The following is a 26584-nucleotide window of genomic DNA, read 5'->3' as shown; positions in this document are numbered from 1 at the left end:
TTTTTTTTTACTTCTTGCTTATTTGTATTTTCTAATTTTTTGGAGATAAACATGGAACACTTCTGTAATTTATTAAAGAAGGAGGGTGAACATTAATCAGGGCACACCTACCTGAAGAAATCACCCTATGTCCTACTGATAATGGTCAGGAGAATCAACTTAATATGTGAAGCACATTCTATGCTGTGTGTGTGTGCGAGAGAGAGAGAGAGAAGGAAAGAGACAGACAGACAGACAGAAGGAACTGTTATGCCATTAAGCATGTCTTCTGGCCAGACAGCTATAAAAATACCAAGACAGCTTTTATCAACCCTGGCACCAGATATCCTCTAGGCCAAATTGATTCAGTAAATAGAGTAATGAAGGGCAAGACTGAAAGATATTCTGCAGCATTGTTTCTCAAACCCCAGGTTACGACCCCCATGGGATTATAGAAACTGGAGCCAAGTTGCTGCATGCTCCTATCCAGGGACTCCACCAACCCCTGGGAACTGACAGACCATCCACAATGCCCCTTTCTCTTGATCATAACAATAACTAATTGTACACAGTTGCTCACAAAATACTTCACATATATATATCATCTGATAAATTCAGTCTGGTCTGTAGGGTGAGTATTTGCATTTTCATAGCTGAGGAAATCGGGGCTGAGAGGTTCAGGAGCTCAGGTGTGGTCACAGATAGGAGGTGGTAAAGCTGGGACTTCAATCCAGGTCTTCTAATCCTCTGACTTCATCCTAGGTAGCCATTTCCCCATTTCATCAGGTTTTTGGTTTTGCTTTTGCCTTCTCCTCTCCATATTCTTTTTCTTTCCTTTTCCTAGCACCAATCTGTGAAATCCTAATGACGGGGAAGTTGGTTCTTTCTCCTTTACTTCATAAAAAATCCATCATATTATCTTCTTTATCCCTTCCTTTATCACCACTTGCTGCCCTAAAATGGGGAAAAGCTTGCTACAGAATGAAAATGCTAATAAACATTTTGGTATTTGGCCCAGCAGTACTGAATGTCATCTGGCTCCTGAGAGGGGCACAGAATAGGTTGTCAGTGTTAATAATCAAATGGTTTCTAAGACACTCTTGCTTTGCATCGTTTCTATATAAAGCACTTTATACATATCTTCTCAATTGGTCTTGTATATAAAACCCCTGTACAATATGGGTCACTAACAAGCTACAAATAAGGGAACTGAGGCTCAGAATTAAGAAACTTCTTCGAGGCCGGGTGTGGTGGTTCACGCCTGTAATCTCAGCACTTTGGGAGGCCAAGGTGGGTGACTCACAAGGTCAGGAGTTCGAGACCAGCCTAGCCAAGATGGTGAAACCCCGCCTCTATTAAAAATACAAAAATTAGCCGGGCGTGGTGGTGGGCGCCTAATCAGGAGGCTGAGACAGGAGAATCGCTTGAACCCGGAAGGCAGAGGTTGCAGTGAGCCGAGATTGCCCCACTGCACTCCAGCCTGGGCGACAGAGCAAGACTCCATCTCAAAAAAAAAAAAAAAGAAACTTCTTTGAGTCTCACAGTAATAGAGTCTTCAAGAAGCACGTCTGTCTGTGAGCAGTGCTGTGCAATAATTTGTGTGCCTACAGATACTGATGTGCATTTGAGCCCTCAATCTGGAAAAAGTTAGCAATGCATGGGTTAGATCCTTAACATTACATGATTTACCTCCCCCTACCCCTTTCTGGCAATAACATCACAAAAGATTAGAAAATGGCTGATACTTACCATTCAGAAGACCACTTTAATAATATCAGTTTTCCGCCCCGTAGCCCTTGGCAGGACTCTCTTTACACAGATCACAATGTTGGCACAGGGCCAAGAGATGGTGAAGTTGACTCAGAGGTCACTGCAGTTTATAAGAAGTCAGAATAATAAAAAGAAAGGCAGAACTGACATTACTGGCAAGGGAAAAATTTTGGTGTTGTGCTAAGCAAACAAATTACAGCTAGCTCCGAATAACAGGGGAGGAGTAAAGAGTTATTGAACAAAGCCAAGCCAAGGGGAAAAAAGTCCATGTAAAAAAGGTAAACCACTACAGTAAGAGCTTGCAAATGCTCTCAGAATTGACCATTAACTTGTTATTTATCCTATCGTCAGAGAACAAAACAGAATCTGCTCAAGTGAACACTATTAACCAAGGTGAAAGAGAGAAGTGCTTTATGTTAAAGTATTGAGAAAACATACACACAAATTGATTTTTTGAATTGGCTTTGCTGCAAGCCACATATTTAGAATAAGCACTTCTTTCTTCACTAAGCTACTACAATTAAAAAAATAAGAATAGAAAAACTCCAAGATAAGCTCAGCTTTTAACCCATTTATGCTTAGTGTTCCATTATTGGAACACTAAGCATGTGAGAGTTATTTATATTCTACTGCTCAAGGTCATCACCAAGGTTTGATTGCAAAAATTTAAGAAATTGCAACCTCCGGCATAAATGGGTTAAGTTCACTTGGTGAAAACCAAATACAGTCACAAGTATTACTAGGCCTTGGTGTGTGAAGGACTGTAAGAGTTAAAAGCAAACCAGCACTACCTTCAGCCCATAAGGGATTACTCTTTTATTAGTATAGTCTTGGGATTAGTAGAAATGTCTGTGTAATGAATGCAGCTACTATATTTGAGCACATGCCTGAATAAGCTACTTGTTGATTGAAACGTATCTATTTATAAGCACTTCTGTGTGTTGTGAAAAATCCATCTGTATTACCACAGCATGGCACCCGCCATTTGAATAAAGGCTCTTTGCCATTTCACTATAGGGCCTGTTGAATGAACAGGGAGAAAGGAAGTGTGTTGCATCCACTTAACAGATTTTATTCCTCACTCTTGCCCAATAAAGTGAAGTTACCTTATCTAAACAGCAATTTAGATTGATGTGGATGTTACAAAAACAGCGATGGGAAAAAAACAAATACTTTTCATCAGACTCACTCAGGGTTTTTACCTAGTAGATCTACTGTAATTTGGACAAATATTCACAAAGCCTAAACTAACCAGACCTCTGCTTATGTCACAATCTTTGAACTAAGTCTGGAAAGTAGGTGGATTTTGCTACACATGCTTCTTGTCATTTCTTCTTTACATTTCTGCTTACAAATACCACACTAATGGCATGCCCGACAGAAACAAGTACAGCATAACAATAGTATTGATACACAGTCAAGTAAGTTGATGCTTTCAATGGCTGCGATCCTCATTTGTGCTAAGGCTCCATTCAAGGTAAGTCCAAGCCTTCCAACCCTAAATGGGGACCTCAATGTCCACTCTGGGATTCTGAGTCCTGAGTCCCACCCTGCCTTCCAGTCTAAGTACCAGCTCTGCAAGCTTCGAGTTTGCTTTTAGGTATTCCACTGGAGTTTATCTTCTCTCTTTCGCAGTTAGGGGCCCCATTTACTATGCATATTATGCTACCTCTGGGGAAAAGCTGATGAGGAATTTACTAAAACTTTATTTAGAGTAAATTATATATATATAATCATATATATATATATATATATTTTTTTTTTTTTTTGAGAGTTTTGCTCTTGTTGCCCAGGCTGGAGTGCGGTGGCACAATCTCAGCTCACTGCAACCTCCACCTCCACCTCCCGGGTTCAAGCGATTCTCCTGCCTCAGCCTCCTGAGTAGCTGGGCTTACAGGCACCCACCACCATGCACAGCTAATTTTTCTGTATTTTTAGTAGAGGGGTTTGACCATGTTGGCCAGGCTGGTCTCGAACTCCTGACCTCAGGTGATCTACCCACCTCTGCCTCCCAAAGTGCTGGGACTACAGGCATGAGCCACCATGCCCAGCCAAGAGTAAATAATCTTAAACTACAGGCTATTATTAACAGAGACCTCACAGAATTTCTCTTTATAAATGATGCTGGGCAATATGTCCAGTTCCCATTGTTAGAAAGAGAAGACCGAAATCAGCAGTCAACCGGAAGCTTCAGCACAGCAAGAAGAAACAATGCTGGCTTTAGCAGTCTTCTAATCCTGGCTCTTCCTTTTTCTAGAGTTTGTGACCCTTAGTTTTCTAGTGATATCACAAACAGACCTAGCAGGGCTCTTGTGATGGTCAAAGATGATGCTATGTAAAATGCCTGGCACATAGTGAGAACTCAATAACTTGTAGCTATTATAATTATTATTCACACTTTGGGAAGGCAGCAAAATTAGAGGATCACATCTTTTCTATTTTTCTAATAGAAAAAGCAAAAGAAGAATTCTGAAAGCAAAAGTGTTAATATTAAGAAGCCAAAGTGAAACTTATAAAACATAAGCAATTTGGAAACACAAGTATTTAACCATAATATAACAACACAAAGCACCAAAGATCGTACAATAAATAATAGAGCATTGTTTTAAGGGTTTTTTTTTTTTTTTTTGAGACAGAGTCTTGCTCTGTCACCCAGGCTGCAGTGCAGTGGCATGATCTCGGCTCACTGCAACCTCTGCCTCCCAGGTTCAAGTCATTCTCCTGTTTCAGCCTCCTGAGTAACTGGGATTACAGGCATGCACCACCATGCCTGGCTAATTTTTGTACTTTTAGTAAAGACAGGGTTTCACCATGTTGGTAAGGCTAGTCTTGAATTCCTGACCTCGTGATCTGCCTGCCTTGGCCTCCCAAAGTGCTAGGATTACAAGAGTGAGCCACCATACCTGGCCTGCTTTTTGTTTTTTGAAACAGGATCTTGCTCTGTCACCCAGGCTGGAGTTCCTACAGATTCTGTATTACTATCTCTGAGGCTGGGTGAAAGTGTTTTAAGAGATAGGAACAACTTGATGGAAAGTACTGTTATCACCACACTCATTTGTCAGATGAAAAAACCAAGTAGCTAAATTAAATATTAAATGTTAGCAGGTGGTAGAGATGAGGCTTTAATTAGAAAACCCCAAGTTTTCCCTACTTTACCTCCCCATACTTTTCTTCAATTATCCTAAACACTCACATAAGTAAGATTTAAAAAACAAAAACAAAAAACTAATAGATCTATGCCTTTTAAAAAAAGAAAACATCTAGTAGCTCTTGCTTTTGTGAGATCACTCCAAGATAAAAGAGGGTACAGCCTTTGTCCAGCACAGCACTGGGGAACACAACTGCAAGGAGACAGCTCTTCTGTGACTTGGTTTGTGACTTCTCACAATTATTGATACCTTTCTACCTTCAACCCTAAGGAAAGCAAACTGAAGATCAAAAACTTCTACAACTTTGAAGCTCTACTTCAGTCTTCTACTTGATTGCTGAAATGACTGTCCTTCTCAGTATTTATTTTCTGTCCATTTTCTATCAGAGTTCACAGCTTGATACTAATAAAAATTAATCTTAAAACCTTGTCCCATCCATCCATTCAAGTATCCACCCATCAATCATCCATCATCCATTCACCCATCTATTCCTCAATGGCTTCTATAAAAGGTTTAAGTAGGCCCTTAATGTTAACTCATTTTATTGGTCTTTCTCACAGGTATTGTCTCTGCTATAATAGAAACTGCTCTGGGGCATACACCAACTTCTTTTTAAGGATAATATGTTAATAGAAAAGAGAAGTAGGTGGTTAAGAAATGAGAGTATTTAGCACTGGTAAGCATTCATAAAAAAATTCATTAATGAAAGTTTTTTAAAGACTGTTTTTAAATGTTCAGAATACTTTGTGTTTTATGAATTTTTAAGTTTCGAAAAGCAGCTGAAACTCACAGAGAAACTAGGAGTAGAAATTATTTACATCTTATATGTAAGAACATGGGGAAAAAGGGGCCAAATGATTTATACATGGGACCCAAAATTTAGCAACCCAAGCCAGGACTTAGAATTCCTCACTATGACTTTTGTACTAAGATGATTAAGCTCAGCTGCTGCCTTCAATATTTGGTTCCATCAACATTGAAAGCATTTTACTTTGGCATTTCTGTAATATGGCACCATTAATAGCTGTCTTTACCCATAACACCCTAATTAAACAACCATCTTTGGGGCTGGCAGTATACATAATGAAGGGGCAACAGCCTAGTTCCCAGTAGCTAAATAAAAATTTAGGTTATGCCATTTTTTTCTTACATTTTCTTGATTTAGAAGTTAAACCATGCTCACATTCAATTTACCCAAGTCTGTATCTTTCTGACACAAACACAAATCTCGAGAAGTATAAATGTTTCTACCTCCAAATCCACTCTTTCATCACCTTTGAACAATAAAGCAGTCAATCTAATGATTTCACAATACTGTAAGTTTGTGATTTTTCACCTTAGACTAAGATTTTCCAAAGTATGATCCAATTAATGTTAGGCTGAAAGAGAATAAACCCTATATTAAAAACAAAATGAATTTATTTGCCCTTTGTGCCAAAATACCTCAAGAATAATAAGAATACTGAATTCAACTGTAATTAGACCTAAAGAGATAGGGAGTTTAAAAAATTTAATGTACTTCAGAAAGCATATAAAATTGAGATCACAAAACCAAGAATGTTAAGTCATAAAAAAAATTTATTTTAAAAATCAATAGCTTGCATTTCAGATACACAGATATATCTTTTACCAGAAGGCGAAAGCACCTTTTCCAGAATCTGCTTCCAGCAGAGTCAATACTGATTTCTAAACTGGTTGCTTAGGTCTTGGAGCTCTATCACTAAGGTGTCCATAGCTGTTATGTCATCAGCTAATTCCCTGGAAATTTCTCCAGATGCCACATCTGTAAAAAGTTGCTGTAATATAAAAATCACAGCAGAAATATTAAAACAATGAAGATTTATTTGAAGTAAAATAGAGTATACAGTTAAAAAACCTTTTGCATAATAATACTATACAATTGTAATAGCAATGGTAGGATTTTTTTCTGTTCACTAGCCTAGAAATGTACAAGCTACAATAATTAAATGAATCAAAACAACAGGCCTCAACTTATAAATTCAAATGAGCTCTGGCTCTTCAAAGCAGTTGTCTAAATACTGGTTATTCATTTCAATGTTATAGGATAGTTTTGGGATGAACGGACATAATTCAACCAAACAAAATGAGTTTATCTATTGTGTATACAGGCAAAACAAATATATTCTATATTCAAATGCATATAAATCATACCCTTTATGCTACTTATTTGGAAATTAATTTGGCTTAGGCCTCAGAGACCACAAAGATTATCCTAGCAAAAAAGTCCAGCGAAATAAAAATAACTGTGTCCTCTCCCTGAAGAAGGAATTGCCTTGGGAAGTTTATTGCAACACATTTCAATAATGCTACCACAGCTGAAAACATTTTGAAATGCCTCTCCGGGAACTGCCTCCTGAGCCAACATAGACACCCAAGAAAATCAGCTTCAGGATTTTATGACCCCATTGTATGTGTGTGTGTGCACGTGTGACTGTGTGTATGTTTTATTCAGAAATATAATTTACATAGCTTGCCATATATCTGTTTCATTGGATTTGACTATATGATTTGTATAGCATTTCATGACAAAATGAAGTAGGAACTGCTCCAGTGTCATCTGTAAACACCTCTTAGGAAAATAATCTAGCCTCACATAGTATTTTTGTTTTCTTTTTCTTGTTTTTGTATGTGTTTTTTTAAACTAAGAATGACAGTGCTTGCAAGTCATAATCAATCTGCATCACTTCCCTGTGGGGTAAGGAGGAAGCACAGAGAAACTGAGGCTTAGAAAAGAATGAATAATTTGCTGACAGGCTCTCCAGCACTCTCACCAACAGCCCCCTCATGCCACTCTTGGCAGCAAACCTGTACAAGGACAGGGTGCAAGTGGGCAGGGGAGTCACTGTGTCCTGGGGGAGCACGGACTGGATGATTTGTTAGGTGAGTCTCTAGGTACTAGGAGCTTATTTCCATGAAGTCCCTGGCCTGGCAAGAAAAGACCCGAGATTCATTCAATTATGCCCATTTAACATAGGCTGTAAGCAATTTAACATAGTTATCCTCATTCATTTTCAATCTTAATTCATTTTCACTTTCTAAAGTGTTCTAAAAAAGTGACTTTTTTGGAATGCAATTCAGTTTGACAAACCCAATTCATTAAATAGAAAAGGTATATGATCTACAAAACCTGAGACTCCCACATATATGTAAAACACGCTTCAGAGGAGGCACTGGGAGGTAATTTTTCCCATCTTTGGATAACCCAGTTGGCATCTAATGAGAACGAAAATCTAAACACAGATGATGTTCTGAGGCCACATTTTCATTATTGGGCAATCTACCATAATATGGAAAGATGTGTAGTACCTGCACAGACAACACTTTTCAAGTCATGTAAGTCTAGATTTATATAAAAATAGTAATTTATAAGAAAAAGCTTCGCACAGACAAAAGGAAACCACAGTATATCCTGAAGAAGTAAACTATTGTGGATGGGTTAGTGATCTAATCAAAAGTAGGAAACAAAGTTCCAACTTTGGGAAGGAAAGTCACAGGAAAAAACCCTGCTGCTCTGACTTTGAGGGAGCTCTTGTAGATTTTTGAGAGACACGATTCTGAAGTTGTACTGCCAAGCTAGGAGGAAATACAGTTCTCCTAGGTCATGCAGATAAATAGGAAAAGTAAAGTAAGTTAATTATCTAAAGAGGCAAAAATGATGCCTTGATCTGAAAAGATCAAACCATTAGTAAGAAAAAAAATACTCTGGAAAGACTGTTTCAGAGTAAAAAGGTATTCAGAAGTGGCCTCCATGTGCCTGAGACTCACTCTCAGAAGTCAGTCAAAATTACTTTGCAACCCAAGAGTCCCATAATGAAAGCAAGTCAAGATTAGAAAAGTAAGTACTAAATTGTGCTAGAAGTTATATTTGTCTAAATTTTCTTCCAGATGTATACTCCAAACCTGGCTGCACAGTAAAATCACCTAGGAAATTTAACACATTTCCTGGATTCCATCCCATTCCTGAATCTACATCGGTCACAGATAGAGCCCCAGAATCCCATCTTCAGTAAAGCTCCCTGAGTGATTCTTAGGCATCTCTGGCCCAGCACTGGTCCAAAAGTTAGTCTTTGTGAACTAAAGGCATATTTCAGTTGTCAAACCTGAATTGCTATCTACCTTAACAATTTTGGTCAAATCCATATACCACCTACTTAAAATTTTTATCTAAGTCAATTTTTTTTGTACTTACTTAAGAGTCTTTTTAAAAGGAAACATTACATCACTATTGTAAATACAAAATAAGCAATAATATTCACGAAATTATAGGTTTGATGTGCTAGTCTACGTTTTTCTAATATGTACTGAAATAAATATATATTTAAACCAAAAGTTTACCAGTGGCATATATGCCACACTTTGGGGAAAATGACAATAAATACAAGAGCCTTGTTTTAACTTAATTTAAAGAAAGCATTAAGGGTTGAATTGTAAACATTAATTTCAAAGAATTTTTTTTTTTTTTTTTTTGGAGACAGTGTCTCTCACTCTGTCACCCAGGCTGAAGTGCAATGGCACAATTTCAGCTCACTGCAATCTCTGCCTCCCAGGTTCAAGCAATTCTACTGCCTCAGCCTCCTGAGTAGCGGGGATTACAGGCACTCACCACCACGACCTGCCAATTTTTATATTTTTTAGTAGAGATAGGGTTTCACCATGTTGGCCAGGCTGATGTCAAACTCCAGACCTCAAGTGATCTGCCCACCTCAGCTTCCCAAAGTGCTGGGATTGCAGGCATGAGCCACAACACCCGGCCAATTTCAAAGACTCTTAAGTCACATACATTTAGAGTGGTCTAGCCATTGGGCCAACAGGATCCTTACTAACACAATCAACCACAAGGGCGCTACAAAATAAAATATAACATGCACCTAAAATTATCACTGATGTAAAAATTTAACAGCAATAAGTTGATACTAATGACCTTTTTCTATATGATCATTGCAACTAATTCACATGTCATTCTCACCTTTGCTTTAGATAACAAGCCCCGTAAATTGAGTCGAACTGAAGAAAGCATTTGTACAGCTTCTTGGGGACTGGATTTGTTTTTACTGCATTTTATGGCCACTGGAAGATAAACATGGAAAGAAACATCCATTAAAAAGTGGTAATGATAATTCACAGGTTCAAAAGCCAATTACTTAATTAGAATTTTATAGATGCTGGAGAGGATGTGGAGAAATAGGAACACTTTTACACTGTTGGTGGGAGTGTAAATTAGTTCAACCACTGTGGAAAACAGTGTGGCGATTCCTCAAGGACCTAGAAATAGAAATTCCATTTGACCCAGCAATCCCATTACTGGGCATATATCCAAAGGATTATAAATTGTTCTACTATAAGGACACATGCACACGAATGTTCATTGCAGCACAGTTTACAATAGCAAAGACCTGGAACCAACCCAAATGCCCATCGATGATAGACTGGACAGGAAAAATGTGGCACATATACACCATGGAATATTATGCAGCCATTAAAAATGAGGAGTTCGCGTCCTTTGTAGGGACATGGATGAACCTGGAAACCATCATTCTCAGCAAACTGACACAAGAACACAAAACCAAACACCACATGTTCTCACTCATAGGAGGGTGTTGAACAAGGAGAACACATGGACACAGGGAGGGGAGCACTATACACGGGGGTCTGTTGCGGGGGAGTGGGGGGGACAGCGGCGGGGGAGTTGGGGAGGGATAGCATGGGGAGAAATGCCAGATATGGGTGAGGGGGAGGGAGGCAGCAAATCACACTGCCACGTATGCACCTATGCAACAACTTTGCATGTTTTTCACATGTACCCCAAAACCTAAAATGCAATTAAAAAAAAAAAAAAAAAAAGAATTTTATAGTAACAGACTTTAGAAATACTTCCTGGAAAGTTTTTATGTTTGAAAAAGAATAATAATTATGTACATAACTTTTCCCTTTATCCTTCTTTTTTTTTTTTTAAGACACAGGGTTTCACCCTGTCGCTCAGGCTGGAGTTATGGCATGCAGCCTTGAATTCCTGGCTTCAAGTGATCCTCCTGCCGCAGCCTCCCAAAGCACTGAGATAACAGGTGTGAGCCTTTGCATCTGGCTTTTCTATATTCTTCTTTAAGAATGATAATTTACTGTTCCAGGAAATTTTGAAAAAAAAAAAAAAAAACAGGTGATTTTTGGTGAGTTATGGATCACTGGGAAGAGACCCTAAATACCTATACATGCATGCATCAAAGCACACACATGCACACATGTGCATAGACAAAATTAGGCGAGGAGACAAAATGTTATTGAAAATGAAGTACCCAAACAGACATAAACAAATGCAGTACATCTTTGTGTGGCTTTCCAGGCTACCAAGTCCCCTATGGCAGCTTCACAATAGCTGATGACACAAGCCCAAGGATGTGACGTGACAGATATGTATGGCTCAGTTCTTACTACATTCTCATTCTCAGGGTTTAAAGCACCATTCCAGAAGAACTGACAACAATCCATGTGTCTTCATTTAGAGAATGTGACCACAACCAGGTTCTCAAATTCCTGAGCAATGCTTGGCATCAGCAGAGAATGGGGAAGAGTGAATCACAACTCCGCTACTAGCTTTCCGGGGAACCCATTCTCCTAAAACCTGAAATTATTAAGACGGCATGCTCCTTCCTGGTAGAAGGCCTGGCTATTAATGCTTTATGAGAACAAGTGAAGAGCTTTGTACAAACATAATACCCAATATTTCCCCACTGACTTGTTCTTGGTTTTCTTCCCTAAATTATGCTCATGAAATTCAAACAGACCAATAACCAGATACCATTTGAAAATGACACTAAACAGTGCAAGGATTAAAGTCTACTCCATACTCTAGATTGTAGACCAAGGATAGAAAATAGTTTTTTTTTGTTTTGTTTTTGAGACAGGGTCTCACTCTGTCACTAGGCTAAAGTGCAATGACACAATTATGGCTCACTGCAGCCTCAACCTCCAGGATTCAAGTGATCCTCCTACCTCAGCCTCTCGAGTAGCTGGGACCACAAGTGCATGCCAACGCAACCAGCTAATGTTTTAATTTTTTGGTAGAGATGGGGTCTCACTATGTTGCTCAGGCTGATCTTGAACTCCTGGGCTCAAGTGGTCCACCCATCTCAACCTCCCAATTACAGTCATGAGCCACCATACCCAGCTCAATAGATTTCTTTTTGCATGCAAATACTAATCAGTCAGTAGAGGCTGCCTGTGCCTGGCAAAACAGAGTTCTGTCATTAATTAATAATATCTTCCATGGCCAGCAAGAACTACATTTGACATTCCTATTTTAGAGTAAAAATGAGGAGTAAGAATTAGACTTTGACATTTCTCATTAAAGGATAAAAGGATGCATAGTAATTTTAAGCCAATTTTCAAAGGGCAGAGTTAGCCCAGAGAGAGTGAGGATTATTAGTCTGTCTCTCTTAGTAGAGGAAAGCTGTAACCACCATGGCAGCGGTATTTGAGCTGTTTAGTACCTAGCAGTCTAGATCAGAAACTGTTGTAATTCCCTTTTTAATCTTTTATTTTCATTCTGACAAAAACAACAGTAAAGCAAAAAGACACATACTCTGTTAGTTTTCCTACTCAATCCCATTTCCAAAAGGCATTACAGACTGAGATAGAGACAAACAGCTATAGAGAGAGGAATGACTTGCTGTTTCAAATCGTCAGAAAAGCCGAGGCAGCAGTGCCTCCTCCATGTAGCCTCCTCCATGTAGACTACAGCTAAAATGCATAACTATTATTTTAAAAACTCCTGGATGGCAAAGAGCTAACACACTTGAGCCCACCCTTTCCCAGAAAATAAAATAGCAGAAACTGTTTAAGTGTAAACTTTCCAGACAATACAAATGAGCACCCAATGACGACATTGTTACAGGGAGGCCTCAAATACTATGTCAATATTGTAATATCTTATCAAGCTTTCTAAAGTACATGGTTACCTTAACAATAGCAACACAAGGAGTAAACCATGTGGAGATTTTTTTAAACGTTATACAGTCATGCATCTCTTAATGATGGGGATACATTATGAGAAACGTATGGTTAGGCCATTTTGTCGTTGTGAGAACATCATAGGGTGTACTTACACAAACCTAGATGGTATAGCTTACTATGCACCTAGGCTACATGGTATATAGCCTACTACTCCTAGGCTGCAACCCTGTACAGCATGTGACTGTACTAAACACTGCAAGCAATCAGAACACGATGGTAAGTATTTGTCTATCTAAATATTGGAAAGGTACAATAAAAATATGGTTTTATAATATTATGGGGCCACTGTCACATATGTGGTCCACTGGTGACCAAAATGTTGCTATGGGATGCTTGACTGTATTTCCTTTTCATAACTGGGTAGGGTGGAGGAACAGTGTTTTGAAGAGACTCACACACAGAGAAATCCAGCTCATTCTTTGAGCACTGATGTAAAAAAGTAACAAGGAAACAAGATTTATCTTTATAAATCTAAAATATCATTAGAAATTAAAGCTAGGCATCCACTCAAATATGCTTAAAATGTTCTAGGAGCATGAACACATAATTCAATGATGTCAAAAAAGAACTTAAAATAATGGACACTTGCTTTTCTCCAAGTATGCCCTGATGAAAAAAAAAGATACCGATAATAGTTTAAACCCAACTTTAAGATGCAAAATAAAGATTTTTTCCTAGAATTTCTCTTTAACCTGCATTTACTCTTTGACAGGTTTAATACCATCACTTGGTGAGTACAGAAAATATCGTGGCTTTGACTGTTACAGACCAGCAGTTCATAGAAATATTTAGAGTTGGCAAGTTAAAGTAGATAAGATAAATTTTTCAAAGCATATCCTACCCTGCTAATTATGTACCTAATACATCAGTGTGGGTTTCCCCAAATATCATACTATATCCATAAAGACCAAAAGCATAAGGACTGGATCCCCCATCTGAGCCCACCCACCATGAGGTCAGCAGAAGCCACATGAATTCTAACCACACCAAAAACATCCTTCTGCGGGTCTATCAGCAATTACTCCAAACTTTTCTACACTGACTTTCAGCTATATAGAGCTCAGCACTTCTACCTTACCTGCCAAAAGGTAGGTGACCCAGGAAATTGAATATTTATATCCTTTAGGTCAAACATATCAAAGGTCAAAAGTAGAATTGTTAACTATCAATCTAATTTCTAAATTGTTTGAATGTTCTGTGACTTCTTTATAAGCAAGAAAAACTTTATCCTTGTTCTTCCTTTTTCCTCTTTTTAGTTTTGAGTCCCTTATTATCTATAGCTTAAGCCCTCTGGAAGGAAGAGGGTGGTGGTGAGAGGGTAAGATATTAACATCTAAGACATGTGTGAAATACTGCTAAGTGTCTGAACGTTTCCATTTATTCTTCATGGGTAGGTATTATCCTATTTTACTGATAAGGAAAAGTAGGCTCAGAGAAGTTAAATTATGTACCCAAAGTTAACTAGCAAGCATGTGGTAGAGCCGGTCCTGGAGCTTAGGTCTCCCTGATTCTAAAGCTCTGCCCTTTGCATTCTTCCTTGTTGGCTCCCTATTTGTTATAATTATTAGTAGCAGGAAGGAGGTTAGGCAAAGAAGTAGGAGGAGAACTTTAGGATTGGTTCATGGTCCTTGTGATTCAGTTCTTAACATTGGGGGCGTCATTATTTTATTGGAACTGCATCAGATACTCATATTCAAATATAAATATAAATAAGCATTATTAAATTTAACTGGCATTTTTTGAAAATTAATAATTAAAAGCAATCCTTATGTGGACTGTCTTTACCCAACAGGTATATAATTTTATATGAAGGTTAAACCTTTCCTCAAACAATATCCTCTACCATTTCCCAAAGATAAGGTTCATATTTTATATTTATTTTGTATATGCTATAGCTCTTTGCATATTGCTATGTACTCCAGAGATCTATATGTAAGTCAAGTTAAAGTCAACAGGTTTCCTTAATGCTACATAATCAACACAAAGAGACTCTGTGTGGAATGAAGGTTATGCAAAGTTGTACAGGTGCTTCACACCTCTAAAAAACTTTCTAATTTCTGTTACTTATTCAAACAGAATATAAGCCTCTATCCTGTTTTTTATTATTGTTCCAAAATGCCTATTACATAGTAGGTGGTCTATGAATATTTGCTGAATTAAATTCAGCAATGTCAATATAACAAAACAATTCGATATTATTTATAATGAAATTTTACTTTTGACCAACACTCTTTTTTTGTCAGTAGATAATAAGTCAAAACATTCCATGGATATCAAATGTTACATCAAATACCATGTGCAAGTCCTAAGGCTCTTTGAACAACTTCCTTAAATGATGTAATATCTTTCTCCCAACAACTGGACTGGGTGTCACACTTGTATGCCTTTGAGAGGCACTGGAATGCCTGAGGAGAGAGAAAGAACAACATTCAGAATAACAAGTAGAATTCACATTTCAAACTCTGTTTCCTGGAAATCATATGGAACTAATTCCAATGTGAAAAGCAGCATGTGTGTTGTACAGCACATCGTCTATTACTCTCATCAAAGAAGGGGCAGAAATGCACACCCAGTAGCAATAAACAGTGACAAGAAATCAAATGGATGCACCTGGATTGAGACATTTCCCTGTAACCAGAAAAATATAAAGGCCAGGTTTGGAAATCTGTAAGTATAGATTTTCTCAGCATTTGTAGCCATCAGTTTAAGAAACCTGTTTAGGGAATGAGGCATGAACTTGGTTAAAACAACGAACTTGCTGGTAGATATGTAATCTCACAGATGTTTAAAGTACCCTCTTTCAAATACTTGAGGGAGAAGTGACAGATCAGAGAATTCTGTGTACTCTTAATTCCATATATGCAAGAAAGTCCATAATTCAAGGAGAAATGGAAGGACATGAAAGTAGGAGTGTGCATGTGTGCAGGTGATATGTGTTCTCTGCTGACAAGGCCATGGTGGAAGCCAGCTGTGTGGACTGAGGGAGGAGAGAATGGCAAAGAATCCAGATTAGCTGTGATGGCTAATTCCAAACCCACGCAAGGAGTACATTTGATTTGTTGTGGATGTTTTGAAAAGAAACATAAAACAATTATTCCAACCTTGGAAACTCTGCAGGCTCCTTTAAGTTCTAAGATAAGAGGCTAAAGGCATAACTTGAGTGGAACTGGTGTTCTGTTGCACTTGTGAGAAAGGCCAGGGCAACCTTCGTGAAAGTATTACATGTTTTGACTTAAAAGTTCTCTTCCAATATCCTTATCCTGTTCCCTTTTCTCTTTTTCTTTCCTAGTCTCCATCTCAGATCTAAGCACTCCCTCTGTCCTTGTACCTATCTACTGTAGTCTTTAGCAATGTGCCTGCAGAAAGGGGTGTAGAATAAATAACAAAAGCCAACTCTTTGCTGCAGATTTAGTAGGGGTGGCAATTTCAAGAGGCCCTTTTGCAGCAAACAGAGAAGAACTATGTAAGAAAACCATGGAAAATAAAAACATGAATGTTACAAGTCTTAACCAGCCTACAATTCAAAGTACGTAGGTTAAAGACTGAATCAGAACTGAACTCGAGCATAGTAATCCTCTTTTTCAAATTGTTAAACTCTTCCTCCACCCATCAAAAAAGTAGATCTGATACATACATGTTCAAACGAAAGGCAAGGGCTCAGGAGGAATGAAGGACTTACCTTTTCATTTTCATCAGGCTTTTCACTCTGCCCATTTCCATATACGTGGGCATACAGCCTCCAGATTTCTCCATCATTTGTCACTCTTGAAGTCACTCTGCCAAATAACTCCTGCAGCTTTCCTTTGAGGCCAGTTGCAACATCTCCACTTCGATCAGTCATCCCATCGATCACTGCCCTGACTAGAATTTTAAGGACCTTAAAAATGCACAGGAGAAACTGGTAAGCTAGAAACCAACAAACAATAACAAAAACAAAGAGCTACTTCACCATCATCAGAGACAATGACAATGAAAAACCTTGTGAAACTTGTTAAGAGTATCCTTTAAGCTTTTAAAAAATAAAATAAAATTCAATCCTGGAGCACTCTCTAGGATCTCATGCTGACCACCTCTCTGGATGTCCCTTCTCAAGCTTCTGGGGAGGGTTCTCCTTTCATACAAAGAGCCCCACGTTCAGTGCTTGGCTCTTCTTACCTAGAGCATTCTCTCTGAATGATCAGACCTACACCTATAGCTTCATATATATTGCTGAGTTGGCTTCGCTAGTGTCTGTGCAGCTCCAGTCAGATTCCCCTCTAGAGCTCCAGGACTGTGCACCTCAATATCTACCAGACAGGTCACACCAACATCTCACACTCCATCTATCCAAGAGTGAAACATAGATCTCAAGTCGCTCTTCTTCTTGTAATCTCTAGATGAGCCTATCCACACAGTTCCCAATAATCTGATCATCAGCCTAGATTCTCTCCGACTTCTGCCACAACTACTGATTTTGATTTTCAACATTCCTAATGAATCCTAAATACAGCCTTTCCTACCTTAGTTTAGGCCTCATTAACTTCACCTGGGATGCTATAACAACCTTCTAACTCCACTTAAAGAGGTCCTAGCCTCTCCTAATTACTAAATGATAAACTGCTAATGCATTTGCATTAGGCATGCGAAGTATCTAGCAAGTATCTCTTTTCTTTCCAACTACCCCAGGTTGGCTCCCCATTTAGCAACTTCTTGGCTATCTTATTATCAGTTAGTCTTTACACATTCTATCCCAGATGCTTTGAATACTGACAGATGGCTTAAACTGCAGCCCACAGCAGGTTATATTATAAAAAAGCACATCTGTCATATCTACATTAAGCTGTGTATCTGAAGCCAGCTCCTTAGAGGCACAGAAAACACAACCTCAATCTTTCACTCCTTTAATGGTGGGACAGCAAAAGAACTAACTTGAAAAAAGTACTCTAAAACTGTCCTAGTCAGTGCAGTCCATGGACCGACATCACTGGCATCAGAGCTTGTTAGAAATGCAGAATCCTGGATAGAGATGCTGATCCATCTTGGACTAAGATTCTGCATTTCCAACAAGGTCCCGGGTGATGCTGACGTTGACAGTCTGTAGACCACGCTTCGAGAAGCAAGGGTCCAAGAGACAGCTGCCCATATCTTCATTTTTATGGTGAACTGCAGGGAGAGGATGATATTTTATCATTTTGTATCACCAGTATTTAATATAGTGCCTGGCATACTGCACTGACTCAATAAATACTTGTGCCTGAAAGACTGAATGAATATGCCTCTTTTGGACAGTGTAGCTAAGAGAAATGAAACCAGTATGAGATCTTGCTGTCTCCTCATAGAACATTCTGATGCATGCATGAGATGTGGCTGAGGAGTAGGGGCACTTCTGGAACATGAATACTTTTAGGAATGTGAACTCAGACTCATGGTTCTAATTACATACAGTGATAAAAGAAGACAGAAAATTCAGTTGTGCTTTTTCTTTCTTGTTTGGACAAGGTACATCATCTCTGTCTGTAAATTTACATTGCAACCCCACATGTGTACTTTTGAATCTGAAAGTAATGAAATTCATATTACAATCCCACTGGTGTCCTTAAATCTGAAAGTAACAATGCAGAAGAAACAGTCTGAATGTGTACTGCTTGTTTCTAGTGATCATTCTATAAGCATTTCAGGTATTAACATGTTTTGAAAAAGATGATTTATTAAGATAGTGACTAATGTACAAACGAAACATACTAATAAGTGATACTTTGCTTCTTCTGGAATTCTATAGTTGACTCAACATCCCATCCCTTAACATTAGCCTGCTGGGGAGACGATGTGTGGAGAGAAAGCTTTTCGTGTGCTTGCCAATAAAAATGAAGAGCTGTAGTGCTGGCGTTAAAGAGGGAAAAAGTTGGTCAAGTGTGTGTGTGCCTCCTCTGTGTGCCTGTGTTTATAGGGGCATGATGGGAACTGCAGAAGGGCAGGGAGGTGATGCAGCTGTCTGTTGTGGGAGTAGGGAGGGAATAGAACTATACGTAGGGCAGATACTGAATGCCTCTGCCATGGAACTGTATGTAGGGCAGATACTGAATGTCTCTGCCCAATTCATATGCAGATACCACCAGAAGAGAGAGGAGAGGGGTAATAACCAATTTGTTTCATGCTCCCCATCTGCATGTTCAATGACCAGTGAAATAGCTGGGCCTGGAGCTTAGCAAACAGTTCCACATTGAAAGAACAGATAACAAGAATCATTCACCGTCATGGCAGATATTGCCTCAAGAGACTACATTGGCAAGAATAAGGCTGAGGACAGAATCTTAAAGAACATAACATTTAAGATGAGGGCAAGTAGGCTGGGCATAATGGCTCAGGTCTGTAATCCCAGCACTTTGGGAGGCAGAGGTGGGTGGATCACCTGAGGTCAAGAGTTTGAGACCAGCCTGGCCAACATGGTGAAACCCTGTCTCCACTAAAAATACAAAAATAATTAGCTGGGTGTGGTGGCGGGTGCCTATAATCCAGCTACTTCGAAGGCTGAGGCAAGAGAATTGCTTGAACCCAGGAGGCAGAGACTGCAAGTAAACCAAGATCGTGCCATTGCACTCCAGCCTGGACAACAAGAGTGAAAATCTATCTGAGATGGTTGAATAGGAATAGCTCTGGAGTGTAGCTCCCAGTGAGAACAACGCAGAGGGTGAGTGATCACCGCATTTCCAAATGACTTTTACTACCCACAGACCAGGAGATTGACCGGCTGAAAAGCTCCATGAGTTTCCAGCACGGCTGTTTCAGTTGCTGCTGCGGGTCTCTGCACAAAAACTCATACAAATCTGGGCAGCTGTTTCAACTGGTGCCTGGAATGCCTCGGAGACAGAGCCACCCATTCAACTGAATAAAAAGGGGGCTGAAACAGGGAGCCTGGTGATCTGGCTCAGTGGGTCCCACCCCCACAAAATCCAGCAATGAGAAACGCTCTGGATTGAGATTCGCAGTAAGCACAGGTGGACCCCGCACGGTACAGCTCGGTGGGGGAAGGATGTCAGCCATTACCGAGGCAGTCCGCCATTACTGAGGGAGACCGTCATTACCTAGGCAGTTCTAACTGTACCTCTGTAAACAAAACTGCAAGGAAGTTCACACAGCAGCTGGGCAGAGCTGACAGCAGCTCAGCAACAGCTCTGCTGGCAGACTGTGACTAGACTACCTCCTTGCTGGGCAGAGCATCTGTGAAAAAACACAGCAGCACGTCAGGAACTTATAAATAAAGCTCCACCTTCCCAGGACAGAGCACCTGGGAAAAAAAATGCAGTTCTGAGTTCCGCTGCAGCACACTTAAACTTACCTTCCCAGCAGCTCTGAACGGAACACCAAAGCTCACAGATCAGCACTTGAACTCCTATAAGGGACAGACTGTCTCCTCAAACAGCTCCCTGATCCTCATATATCCAAAAAGACACCTCATATAGGACAGCTCAGGCTGACAACTAACGGATACCCTTCCAGGATGAAGATAACAGAAGAAACTGGCAGCAACTCTTAATGTTCTGCAACCACCATAGGTGATCCACAGGCAAGCAGGGTCTGGAGACCTCCAGCAGTCCTATAGCAGAGGAGCCTGATGGTTAGAAGGAAAACTAAAAAACAGTAAGAAATAACTTCATCATCAACGAAAAGGACATCCACTCAGAGACCCCATCCAAAAGTCACCAATTACAAAGACCATAGGTAGATAAATCCACAAAGATGGGAAGAAACTGTGCAAAAAGGATGAAAACACCTAAAACTAGAAATCCTCTGCTCCTCCAAGAGATTGTAACTCCTCACCAGCAAGGGAACAAAGCTGGATGGAGAATGAGCCTGAGGAATTGACAAACACAGGCTTTAGAAGGTGGGTAATAACAAACTTCTCTGAGCTAAAAGAACATGTTCTAACCCAATGCAAAGAAAAGAAGAACCCTGAAAAAGGTTAGATGAAATACTAAGGAGAACGAACACCTTAAAGAAGAAGAAATGACTTGATGGAACTGAAAAACACAACATGAGAACTGCGCGAAGCATACACAAGTTTCAATAGCCGAATAGACCAAGCATAAGAAAGGATATCAGAGATTGAAGATCAACTTAATGAAATAAAATGAAGGCAAGATTAGAGAAAAACAAGTGAAAAGAAATGAACAAAGCCTACAAGAAATATGGGATTATGTGAAAAGACCTAATCTACGTTTGATAGGTGTACCTGAATGTGATGGCCAGAATGCATCCAAGCTGGAAAACACTCCTCAAGATAGTATCCAGGAGAACTTCCCCAACCTAGCAAGCCAGGCCAATATTCAAGTCCAGGAAATACAGAGAACACCACAAAGATATTCCTCAAGAAGATAACCCCAAGGCACATAATCGTCAGATTCACCAGGGTTGAAATGAAGGAAAAAATGCTAAGGGCAGCCAGAGAGAAAGGTCAGATTACCCACAAAGGGAAGTCCATCAGACTCACAGCAGATCTCTGAGCAGAAACCCTACAAGCCAGAAGAGAGTAGGGGCCAATATTCAACATCCTTAAAGAAAAGAACTTTCAACCTAGAATTTCATATTCAGCCAAACTAAGCTTCATAAGCGAAGGAGAAATAAAATCCTTTACAAACAAGCAATTGCTCAGAGATTTCGTCACCACCAGGCCTGGCTTACAAGAGCTCCTGAAAGAAGCACTAAACATAGAAAGGAACAACCAGTACCAGCCACTCCAAAAATGTACCAAATGGTAAAGACCATCGACACAATGAAGGAACTGCATCAACTAACAGGCAAGACAGCCAGCTAGCATCAAAATGGCAGGATCAAATTCACACATAACAATATTAACCTTAAATGTAAATGGGCTAAATGCCCCAATGAAAAGACACAGACTGGCAAATTGGATAAAAAGTCAAAACCCATTGGTGTACTGTATTCAGAAAACCCATCTCACATGCAAGGATACACATAGGCTCAAAATAAAGGGATGGAGGAAGATTTACCAAGCAAATGGAGAGCAAAATAAAAGGAGTTACAATCCTAGTCTCTAATAAAATAGACTTTAAACCAACAAAGATCAAAAGAGACAAAGAAGGGCATTACATAAGGGTAAAAGGATCAATGCAACAAGAAGAGCTAACGATCCTAAATATATACGTACCCAATACAGGAGCACCCAGATACATAAAGCAAGTTCTTAATGACCTACAAAGTAACTTAGACTCCCACACAATAATAGTGGGAGAATTTAACACTCCACTGTAAATATTAGACAGATCAACGAGACAGAAAATTAACAAGGATATCCAGAATTGAACTCAGATCTGGACCAGGCAAACCTAATTGACATCTACAGAACTCTCCACCCCAAATCCACAGAATATACATTCTTCTCAGCACCACATCGCACCTACTCTAAAATTGACCACATAATTGGAAGTAAATCACTCCTCAGCAAATGCAAAAGAATGGAAGTCATAACAAACAGTCTCTCAGACCACAATGCAATCAAATTAGAACTCAAGATTAAGAAACTAACTCAGAACCGCACAACATCATGGAAACTGAACAACTGGCTCTTGAATGTTGACTGGATTAACAATGAAATGAAGGCAGAAATGAAGACATTCTTCAAAACCAATGAGAATGAAGACACAATGTACCAGAATCTCTGGGAAACATTTAAAGTGGTGTCGAGAGAGAAATTTATAGCAATAAATGCCCACATGAGAATCAAGGAAAGATCTAAAATCGACACCCTATCGTCAAAATTGAAAGAGCTAGGGGAGCAAGATCAAAAAGTCTCAAAAGCTAGTGGAAGACAAGAAATAACTAAGATCAGACAGAACTGAAGGAGACAGAGACACAAAAAAACCTTCAAAAAAAATCAATAAATCCAGGAGCTGGTTTTTTGAAAAGATCAACAAAATAGACCACTAGCCAGATTAATAAAAAAGAAGAGAGAGAAGAATCAAATAGATGCAATAAAAAACAATAAAGGGGACATCACCACTGATTCCACAGAAATACAAACTACCATCAGAGATTACTACAAACAACTCTATGCACATAAACCAGTAAACCTGGAAGAAATGGATAAAGTCCTGGACACTTGCACCCTCCCAAGCCTAAACAAAGAAGGAACTAAAACCCTGAATAGACCAATAACAAGGGCTGCAGTTGAGGCAGCAATGAATAGCCTACCACCCAAAAAAAGCCCAGGTCCAGAGGATTTCACAGCAGAATTCTACCAGTTGTACAAAGAGGAACTCAGAGACTAAATCAAAAAAGAAAACTTCAGGCCAACATCCATGATGAATGTAGACGCAAAAATCTTCAATAAAATACTGGCAACCTGACTGCAACAGCACATCAAGAAGCTTATCCATCATGATCAAGTAGGCTTCATCCCAGGGATGCAAGCTGGTTCAACTTATGCAAGTCTATAAATGTAATCCACCACATAAACAGAACCAAAGACAAAAACCACATGATTATCTCAATTGATGCAGAGAAGGCCTTCGACAAAATTCAGCAGCCGTTTATGCTAAAAACTCTCAATAAACTAGGTATCGATGGAATGTATCTCAAAATAGTAAAATCTATTTATGACAAACCCACAGCCAATATCATATTGAATGGGCAAAAACTGGAAGTATTCCCTTTGAAATCTGGCACAAGACAGGGTGCCCTCTCTCACCACTCCCATTCAATATAGAATTGAAAGTTGTAGCCAGAGCAATCAGGCAAGGAAAAGAAATAAAAAGTATTCAATTAGGAAAGGAGGAAGTCAAATTGTATCTATTTGCAGATGACATGATTATATATTTAGAAGACCCCATCCTCTCAGCCCCAAATCTTCTTAAACTGATAAGCAACTTCAGCAAAGTCTCAAGATACAAAATCAGTGTGCAGAAATCACAAGCATTCCTATACACCAATAACAGAATTAAAGGGAGCCAAATCAAGAATGAACTGCCATTTACAATCGCTACAAAGAGAAGAAAATACCTAGGAATATAACTATCAAAGATGTAAAGGACCTCTTCAACAAGAACTACAAACCACTGCTCAAGGAAATAAGAGAGGACACAAACAGATGGAAAAACATTCCATGCCCATGGTTAGGAAGAATCAATATTGTGAAAATGGCCATAAGTAATTTACAGATTCAATGCTATCCTCATCAAGCAACCTATGACCCTCTTCACAGAACTGGAAAAAACCACCTTAAACTTCATATGGAACCAAAAGAGAGCCCGCACAGCCAAGACAATCCTAAGAAAAAAGAAAAAAGCTACAGGCATCATGCTACCTGACTTCAAACTATACTACAATGCTACAGTAATCAAAACAGCATGGTACTGTACCAAAACAGAGATATAGACCAATGGAACAGAACAGAGGCCTTGGAGGCAACGCAACACATCTACAACCATCTGATCTTTGACAAACCAGACGAAAACAAGCAATAGGGAAAGGATTCCCTGTTTAATAAATGGTGTTGGGAAAACTGGCTAGCCACGTGCAGAAAGCAGAAACTGGACCCCTTCCTGACACCTTACACTAAAATTAACTCCAGATAGATTAAAGACTTAAACATAAGACCTAGCACCATAAAAACTCTAGAAGAAAGCCTAGGCAAAACCATTCAGGACACAGGCATAGGCAAGGACTTCATGACTAAAACACCAAAAACATTGGCAATGAAAGCCAAAATAGACAAATGGGATCTAATTAAACTCTAGAGCTTCTGTGCAGCAAAAGAAACAATCATTAGAGTGAACCAGCAACCAACAGAATGGGAAAAAAATTTTGCAATCTACCCATCCGACAAAGGGCTAATATCCAGAATCTACAAAGAACTAAAACAAATTTACAAGAAAAAAACAAACCCATTCAAAAGTGGGCAAAGGACATGAACAGACACTTTTCAAAAGAAACACATATAAGGCCAACGAACATATGAAAAAATGCTCATCATCACTGGTCATTAGAGAAACGCAAATGAAAACTACATTGAGATACCATCTCACGCCAGTTAGAATGGTGATCATTAAAAAATCTGGAGACATCAGATGCTGGAGAGTATGTGGAGAAATAGAAACACTTTTACACTGTTGGTGGGAGTGTAAATTAGTTCAACCATTGTGGAAGACAGTGTGGCGATTCCTCAAGGACCTAGAAATAGAAATTCCATTTGACCCAGCAATCTCATTACTGGGTATGTACCCAAAGGATTATAAATCATTCTATTATAAAGACACATGCACATGTATGTTCATTGCAGTACTGTTTACAATAGCAAAGACCTGGAACCAACCCAAATGCCCACTGATGATAGATTGGACAAGGAAAATGTGGCACATATACACCATGGAATACTATGCAGCCATAAAAAACGATGAGTTTGTGTCCTTTGCAGGGACATGGATGAAGCTGGAAACCATCATTCTCAGCAAACTGACACAAGATCAGAAAATCAAACACAGCATGTTCTGACTCATAGGTGGGTGTTGAACAATGAGAACACATGGACACAGGGAGGGGAGCATCACACACTGGGGTCTGTTGGGAGGGACTAGGAGTGGGATAGCAGCGGGAGAGAGGTTGGGGAGGGATAACATGGGGAGAAATGCCAGATATAGGTGACGGGGGGATGGAGGCAGCAAAACACATTGCCATGTATGTACCTATACAACAATCCTGCATGTTCTGCACATGTACCCCAAAACCTAACATACAATTAAAAACACGTATATATATATATATATATAAAGAAGAGGGCAAGTAGAGAACTCACTCATCAAACTAAAATAGAGTGTCCAGAAAGGTAAGAAAGGGATGTCGTGGAAACAAAGGAAGAAGAAAGTTACAAGTACATCTACAAAGGATCATGAATGGAAGGTTCCACTGGATTTGACAATGATAAAGGCGGGTGACCATAATCCAGAACCAAAGCCAGAACAAGGAAGGCAGGTGAGATCATGATTTCAGACAAGAGGCTTAAAAAGAAAGAGAAAAACATAAAAACCAAGATGATTATTAACATCACAAAAAATGAAGAGAAACCCCCCCATAGTCATAGTATCCTATAATACTCATTTTGAATATCATTTGCATAGGCATTTAGTGTATTTGTTTAACCAAAATGTTAATATAAATATATTAGGAAGATAAGAAAGGAAGTGCTGGTATAACAGTTCTCATTTACTATAAGAAGTCAACAGAGGAGGCTGAGGCAGGAGAATTGCCTGAACCCAGGAGGCGGAGGTTGCGGTGAGCCGAGATCGCTCCATTGCACTCCAGCCTGGGTAATAAGCAAAACTCCGTCTCAAAAAAAGAAAAAAAAAAAAAAAAAAGAAGTCAACAGATAATGCCTCATTGTTTAATAAAAAATAGCAGTAATACATAACTATTAAAATAAAAAATGGAAATGTACGAAGAGCAGAAGAGACACTAAAGGGTTTCTCCTTTTTTGGAGAAAGGTCTTGAAGAGTAAGGAAGGGTAAAAAGGAAATTGCTAGATTTTGTAATGAGCCTTTTACTATTACTTGACCCATAAAACTATATGCCTGTTATTTTAATAATAATTTAAAAATAGAGAAAAAGCAGACATGAATACATTCAAAGATTGGCAAAGAAGAAACAAATGATGACACACGTGAACATTT

The 26584-nt window shown here is 39.1% G+C and overlaps 1 protein-coding gene across 3 annotated transcripts in view; it reads right to left on the bottom strand.

The window, feature by feature from the left end:
• Positions 1 to 6458: 6458 nt before the first annotated feature.
• Positions 6459 to 26584, bottom strand: part of TTC27 (tetratricopeptide repeat domain 27) — a 191180-nt gene continuing 171054 nt past the window's right edge. For all 3 annotated transcript variants that reach the window (XM_021674421.2, XM_021674423.2, XM_021674422.2), the window contains 4 exons: positions 16606 to 16803; positions 15220 to 15331; positions 9886 to 9986; positions 6459 to 6694 (listed from right to left, as the gene is read on the bottom strand). In XM_021674421.2, the coding sequence (XP_021530096.2) occupies positions 6572 to 6694; positions 9886 to 9986; positions 15220 to 15331; positions 16606 to 16803 (534 nt within the window). In that variant the 3' untranslated portion in view covers positions 6459 to 6571. The remainder of the gene's footprint in view (positions 6695 to 9885; positions 9987 to 15219; positions 15332 to 16605; positions 16804 to 26584) is intronic.

The sequence above is a fragment of the Aotus nancymaae genome, unplaced genomic scaffold (assembly GCF_030222135.1).
Source record: "Aotus nancymaae isolate 86718 unplaced genomic scaffold, 86718_ANA_hifiasm-v0.15.2.pri h1tg000057l, whole genome shotgun sequence".
In the NCBI taxonomy this organism is placed as follows: domain Eukaryota; kingdom Metazoa; phylum Chordata; class Mammalia; order Primates; family Aotidae; genus Aotus; species Aotus nancymaae.
Note: the sequence above shows the minus strand (reverse complement) of the source record. Positions and strands in the feature narration are given on the sequence as shown.